At 41.8% G+C, this 7,964-nt stretch overlaps 1 protein-coding gene across 1 annotated transcript; it reads right to left on the minus strand.

The window, feature by feature from the left end:
* Positions 1 to 1,104: 1,104 nt before the first annotated feature.
* Positions 1,105 to 7,410, minus strand: dorip1 (dopamine receptor interacting protein 1). The gene is made up of 5 exons (XM_080533649.1): positions 7,301 to 7,410; positions 6,263 to 6,787; positions 3,875 to 3,964; positions 3,198 to 3,332; positions 1,105 to 2,668 (listed from the first exon to the last, which is right to left on the minus strand). Exons 1-5 carry the CDS (start codon positions 7,381 to 7,383, stop codon positions 2,485 to 2,487), a joined length of 1,017 nt encoding a protein of 338 aa, XP_080389775.1. The 5' UTR covers positions 7,384 to 7,410; the 3' UTR covers positions 1,105 to 2,484.
* Positions 7,411 to 7,964: the final 554 nt, after the last annotated feature.

Here is a 7,964-nt window from a genome sequence, read left to right on the forward strand (position 1 = left end):
ATCCACTCTTATGTAATGTGACTTCTGACTTACTGTATATATCTTTGGGGATGTGATATGTCTAGACACATTATGAGTGCATTTCATAAGTGGGGGGAAAAAACAGTTGCTCAAAAGAAATTAGCCACTGTTTATTAGACATCCCTTTCCTTCTTCTGTCTTCATTGTGGTACCGTTTTCTGTTGATGTTACATGACGGCTGCTTTTGGGCAAATCCTTAACAGGTTGGGAGGACGAGCCCGAACGCAAGATCAGACAGAGCAAAGTTCACGCAGGCGTGATTGCTGTCTTTTGCTGCCATCAATTTCAGCATTTGTGTTGGCATGTAGAAATGTTAACCTTGTAAGTATATTGAGTAACACCTTTCATTTCATGGGTGTGTATACTAACTTATTATGTTCGGCTTTGCGGAAATAACCATTGGCCAATACGTGGAATCTGAAAACGTGAAACTGCAAAATGAAGGGATGTATAAATGTGTGAAGTTCATAACTTATTGTATCATGGCCTAACCATTTCTTGTTTTGCCACCACTCTCACCAAAGTGCTTGTTTTACTAAAGAATGCTGAGGGGACACTAATATCAAGTCTAGGATGGACTGTTTGTAAGGTCACTACTGTTTTGTGTCTGGAAAAAAAATCCTTTCATACTGATGTCAATGTTAGCCAAATTACCACTCTGCTTCTTTTACATTACCCATGAGTGTGTCTGATGTATGTCTGAAGTAAAGTGATAACCTTGAATTTTACATGCTGTGGATTATCACTGGAACTACAAGATAACCCTAGATGTAGACGCAGTATTTTTTTTTCCGCATTCTATCATGCTTTGATTGAACATACATACATTTTAGCCAGTTTATTTATGTGTGGTGCTGTTGTACCCAGTTAAAATTAATAAATGCCTGCCTTAAAAGGTACCATTTTCCTTTTTTGTGTTTATGTTTTGTCATTCAGATCAATGCAAAAGTGTAACAAACAGAAACACATGTCCAAAATATAAAAATATTTGTATTGATCTTTTAAAAAGATTATTAACAATAACTGCATAGAAAAATAACTGACAATCAAACACCATTCAACACATGAACACAAGGACTGTGGCTCTATCCAGACAATGTCTCAATGTAATTTTGAGAAGATCATAAGGTACATTATATTAAATTGGCAGAGGCACAATGTGATATTGATCATTTACTGAAGTTTGAAGTCTGATATGCTATGATAGATGAGTTTAAAACTCAATACAAAACCACAGCAGCCTTATATTTACTCAAAGCTAAAAGTAAAACATACTGTTTCGACTGTGTTGTAGTAATATGCCAAATCGCTAGTAATTCTGGATCAATTCATGGGCATTGTGTTGACTAATTTCTATGGAAGACAAAAGGAAGCACTTCTGTAACATCACTGTGCTGGGGTAACTGTAATTACTCTTCAGACTTCTGATACACTATATCCAACGTGAGCATTTAATTCTACATTAGAGTTTTGGCTGAAATGTACACCTCCACCAACTTCAACAAGTTAATAAAATCAGGAAATCAACACTAGGTGAAACATGGTTTGATTTCCACCAGATGCAAAGCAGTATGTATTTCAACTGTCTCTTTACTTTTCAAACCACAGTAGAAATAGTACATCAAAAAGCACCTGTTTGATCTGACTCAGGGCTGGTATGCACAAATGGTTTGAAAAAGAAAACGGACATGGATATAAACTTGTATGCTGAGTTCAACTCTTGTATTGAGACTAAGGCTCAGCTAAGGATTCAGGCTACAGGAATTCTCTAAAAGGCAAATCAGTCATCCTGATTCCCAGTCATTTGCACATTTGCAATGCTGCTTTTGAACGGATGCTTAGGGTTAGTGATCCAATTAAAATGTGTCAAGATGCAAAACCTGTATGATTCAATCAACACAAACATGTCCCCTTTTAGACTATAAAGTTATGACGTTTATTATGTAATACTATAGTATTATTTATGCATACCAGCCCAAAACTATTATAGTCCATATATATATAAATATATATATATATATATTCTTGGATTCCAAGCATGCCCAAATGGGAAAAGCAGTATTCATTTTGCACGGTGCGTTTTTCACACGCAGCAATCAGGCAAAACAGAGCACATCACATCATTCAAAAACACAAAGTAATCTTAGAGTATAAACAGAACAAGGAGGTTGTTGACATGAGAACCTTGACTGAGAAAAAACTATTGTACATGTGGCGCAAGCATGTTCAGGACAAAAACAAAACGGTATTTTGTATGATCAGGTGGTAAAACTATCTGACATTGAACTAAGGAAATGAGTGGAATTGCTTCTCATTACTGTGGTTTAAAGGGCAGTGGAACAGAAACACAGGATGGTTATACGGCGCAGATGTGCAATTTTCCATCAAGATCACTCATGGGTACTGCCGTCTGTCTCCTAGTCTCTGTGCTGTTTGTCCCCTTTGTGACATCGGTTGTGCGCCTCATTTGTCTGAGGCACGTATGTAGACCAGTGAGGAGAGCAGCAGGAGCTCCGGGGGCTTGTTCAACAGGATCAGGTTGTCGCTCCGCAATCCGTCGTAGTGCATCCAGTAGCCGTCTATCTGGAAGGCCGCGGAGTAGTGATGCTCCTCCTTGTTGAAGAGTGTGGCGCCCTCTAGTGAATACCTGAGGTAACGCACAGGGATGAACTGGATTCATTGAAATGTTTTGGCCTTTTGTCCAAAGCAATTAACAACAAATACATTTAAGTAAGTGAATCATCTATCCATCAGTCATTGCAAGGAAAAGTAATCTATGCTAGGGCCGGGAGCCATTGGCAGTCATAATGCTAGAAGAAGCAAGAATTATTAATGTTATTATTATTTATTTACACTAGAGAAACTGTAGAGGGGGGTAGAGGGGATGAAGAGGTCTTAGGGGGGACATTCGTCACGGGTTCATCATAACATTCTCAGCAATGCAAAGTACTGTACTGGGAAAGCTCTGAAATAGAAATACAAGTAGTGTAACAAGAAAATATCTGGATATAGACTCCAAGTATAGATCTTGTGAGTCACATCCTGTTCAAACAGGACAACAGTTCCTTCAACGTTGCTAAAGGCTTATTTTGATAAGTCTCACAAGATTATAATAAGCCTGGATTTTCATTTAGCGACGTTGATGTAATACCCCCCAGTTCTCCAGTGTGTCTCACCTGTGCTGGGACAGGGCCAGGTGGTAGGGCACGTAGGACAACTCCTCAGACTTCCACAGCTGCATGTTGAGGATGACAAACGGGGGTGGGCCATGGCAGAAGACCCTCTGTGAGAACTCCCTCAGCCCGTTGCAACTGTGCCACACAGAGGACAGGAGTCACCACCATGACAGAGGACAGGAGTCATCACCATGACAGAGGACAGGAGTCATCACCATGACAGAGGACAGGAGAGATGGGAGGACATTTACACTATATCACTATTTATAATAGACTATAGTCTTTGCACTATATCACTATTTGCACTTCTGGTTAGACGCTAAACTGCATTTCGTTGTCTGGTACTCGTACTCAGTTGTATTAATAATATAGCAATGACAATAAAGTTGAATCTAATCGATCTAATCTAATCTAATACAATGTCTACATGTTGTAATGCTATGCAAAATACAGTACTGTATGTATGCATGTACGCTCTTCCAGGTAAAGAATGAACTCTCTCTCTAAAAGGAGGCGGTGTAATGATATGCAAATACATTACAGTAGACGTACATTTGTGTGTATGTTCTGTACGCATGTATGCACTTCCGGGGCTGGGGGGGACGGGGGGTCGGGACAGTCTAATAAAGCATGGGATGACTTGATGTCCCACCGTTTCCTAACAACACATATCTCACCCCAGCTCTTTGCAGATAAGGATCTTGGGACAGAAGTACTCATCCACAGCTGACTGAATGGGATCTCTGTCAGGCAGCTCATGAGGAGGGCTAAAAAGAGAGAAAAGAGTCAGAGGCCAAAAAAACAAAACAAACCGTGTCTGTCTGCGGCCCAGCCATGCGTCTACACCACAGCACTGGACAACAGCACTAAGGAGAGCTATGGGAGACATTTCGTGCAACTCGTCCTCCGGCTGGCTCGAGCGGGGTGTTCAGAGTCAGGCTGCAGGATGTTAAATCCTACTATATATAAAGTTTCAGATGTCTATTAGGTCTATCTTATCTTTTTTTTTTAAATTTTTTATTATTATTATATTATATTATTCAATTCACTTTATTTTGTTGTTGTTGTTGTCGGAGCTGCTGTAACACCTGAATTTCCCCTCAGGGATCAATAATGTACCTATCTATTTTATTTACATATCTATCTATCTATCAACATGCATTCATTCACACCAGCCTAAACAATCAACCAGACTGTTCTGAAGGTGAAAGGGCCGGCAACAAAGACTGTTTAACCAGTGGCTGGGAGTCAGATAATCCACTGTCTAAACAGAGCACGTTGTGGGGAACCATGCCTGTATAAGGCTGTGGCAGACACCCGTGGGAGGTGGAGTCTCGGGCCGGAGATGGTAAAACACCGCTAGGCTCTCATCACTTACGACTCACAGCAACAGACAGACAGACAGCCGGGCCTTATTTTAGTCAAGTATCAAGGGGTAGAAATAAACACCACTTGAAGACAGGAGGGGAAAGCCAGCTGATCTACATCGTTAGTAAAGAGTACGGTTAGCGACAGGGCCCTCCCTTTTGGACACGGTCCACGATTGTCTAGCTCCACACAGAGCTCCTTTAGGACCAGAGGCTGACGTCTAGCTCTAGCTTTGTTCGCATTCAGTCACCATCAGTTTTCATTAACTGTTAATAGCCAATAGTTAGCGTGCTAATTGTTAGTGAACCATAGAACTAGATTCTTGTACAGGATATCCTCACTTGTCAGTAAAAACACACTGAGGACCCTATCAGGAGCTCTCATTCAATGTCACTTCGACTATGCCGTAACATCATGGTACTATAGAACCACAAAGGCCCATAAAACAAGACTCCAGACAGCCCAAAATAAACTGGTTAGGCTTCTGCTAGGCCTCAACCCTAGAACACATCTAACCGCTGCTAATTTTTTGAGCCTTGATTGGCTACGAGTAGTTGACAGAGTGCAGCAGCTTGCACTGGGCCTGGTCTTCAAGATACGCTACACCACAAAGACACCCAAGTACCTGTCAACATACTTCCAAAAAGTGAACAACGTCCACACATACAACACCAGAGGAAGCTCCACGAACCACGTTCAACCGCGTTGCACCACAAACAAGGGGTTAAACTCGTTTGCAAACTATGCAGTAAAAATGTGGAACGCCCTTCCTATAATCTTAAAGGAGTGCAAAACACTGCCCACCTTCAAAACAACTGACTCTCAAAAAACATTTACAGGAGGCTGCAATCCGTAACTGGACCCTCTAAATCAAAAATCAGATTAAAAGACCCGAACTACCCACTGTACATACTTTGTGTTTTGTCCCCCGCCCCCACCGGTGGTGTATGTCCCCACCTGTCCTACCCGCTGTACATACCTTATGTTTTGTTGTATTGTTCTTCCCATGATGGATGTATGTTTATCTTGTAGATAGTAATAGTTATTTGTCTGTATTATCTTGTAGATAGTACTAGTTTTTTTGTCTGTCTTACATGTAACGATGAATTGAGAATCAAGGACCCCAATTGAAATAAGCCAGTGGCTTTCTTGGGTTTTTATCCTGTTAGTTGACCTTGTATGTAATATGTACTTTCATGTACCTACTTCTGCAAATCTTCCAATAAAGTTTTCAATCAATCAATCAATCAAAAGTGTTTTTGAACTGAGGATATTGCATATCCATATTGCATACGATTTAAATGGTAAATGGTAAATGGACTGCACTTATATAGCGCCTTTTTTGCTGCATCCCCCATTCACACACACATTGACACACCAATGGCGGCAAGCTGCCATGCAAGGCGCTGGCCCGCTCACTGGGAGCAATATGGGGTTCAGTGTCTTGCCCAAGGACACTTCGACATGTGGCCAGCTGGGGCTCGAACCGCCGATCTGCCAACCTTGTGATCATTAGACGGCGGCTCTACCTCCTGCGCCACAGCCGCCCCGATTTAACAACGCCTTGTATCTCAAAAAAGCAATAAGTGGCACATTTGGTAGTAGTCTTGTCCCTCCCTATTCACCACAGGCCCTAGCTCACTCCAATGCCTAATCGGAGAGTTCAGGAGTTGGTATGCAGCCTCTGCCTCTCTTACTTGATGTTGATGGTCCTCTGTATGAGCACCTGGTAACGTGAAGGACAGCTCCAGTTGGTGCACAAGCTCTCCTGCATGGTGGACATCAGGTTCTCCAAGTTCTTGGTGAAGTTCTCATGCTCATTGCCAAACAAGTCAATCTCTAGAGCCGCGTGATGGATCAGAGAGCGGTACTGTCTCTTCGACATCCGATCCCAGATCCACAGCATCTTGACAGTGGCGTACTCATAGGAGTCCATCAGGTAGAGGAAATGCTCCACAAACTGCTTGCCCAGGAACACGCCCACCTCCCTGGGGAACCCATGGTTGTCTCTCAGGATGACATAGAGGATCATGAGGAACCCATCGATGGTGCAGGTGTTTTTTAAGTTGATCTTTACATATAGTGGGGTGCATGAGATGGCCTTCCGACCTGCCCTGATGGGGTAGACACCCCCCCACGGAAGCACAGGCCTCCAAAAGGAACGATCCTCTTCGTCACCGTTGTTGATGGACGCACGGATCTCCTCAAACAATGTCTTGGACCTACGGGGATAGAAAACAATAAAGATCATCGGAAATAGTGAACATGCATATTGTCTACAAGCAAGGTAGACACACAACCCATACTAATCGCATGTGTAGCTTTATTAGCAGGCACTCTACCGATGTGCATCATAAACCATTATCAGCAGCAACCATTGTAAAGATATTGAAGATGAGCAAATAAATGGTGCGGTTACTTGCAGCTGCAATGGTGCGGTTGCACAAGCAATGGTTGCGCCCACCAGCTATAATAGTGTATACAAGTTATAGTGCTATGTTTGCAAAGTAGCAGCTAAACCTTCACTACCCCCGTGTTTGGATGTGGCTCTATGAATCAGGCTGCATGCCATCGCTAACTATTTAATGTCGCAATAAGATCAGATTAGTCATGATTTGATGCAACAACTGGCTAACCTTGCCAGCTAACCTAATATAGCATAGCAACAACATCAAGCTAGCTAGAAAAGCAAGCAAAGCTATATAGCAATGAATGTAGCAGGCTAGCTGTAATACCTGTCGATCTGTAGACTCTCTTCACTGTTGGAAATGAGGCTTTTGAGGTCTTCGTCGTTCAGAATGAGGAATTTACTCTCCATCGTTCTCTATATTTCTTCATGTCTTAAATCAGGCCAACAACAGCCTAAAATGTGCACTAAAGTATTTTTCTGCAACCCCCCCTTACTCTAGAAATCTTGTAGGCAAAACATCCTCTAGTACACGTCAGGTAACGCCCATTACCCCATATTGGTACGTCAGGTAACGCCCACTACCCCATGTGGTGACGTCAGGCAACGCGGGTAACGCCCATTACCCCATGGTTACGTCAGGTAACGCCTATTACCCCATGTGGTTACGTCAGGTAACGCCTATTACCCCATGTGGTTACGCCCAGAATCATTGATATCAGCAAAGAGAGTATTATATATACTACTATATATACTATAAATATAATATAATATTATTAAGTGTGCTTGCAGTAGTAAACAGCACTTATTGTTATTCTACATATATATTTATTATTAAGTACTACTACTACTACTACTACTACTACTACTACTACTACTACTACTACTACTACTACTACTACTACTACTACTACTACTACTACTACTACTACTGCAAGCAACACTTATTGTTATTGTACATATATTATTAATACAACTGGTTTAGAGTCTAT

Source organism: Nansenia antarctica (assembly GCF_963989245.1).
Source record: "Nansenia antarctica genome assembly, chromosome: 1".
NCBI classification, from domain to species: domain Eukaryota; kingdom Metazoa; phylum Chordata; class Actinopteri; order Argentiniformes; family Microstomatidae; genus Nansenia; species Nansenia antarctica.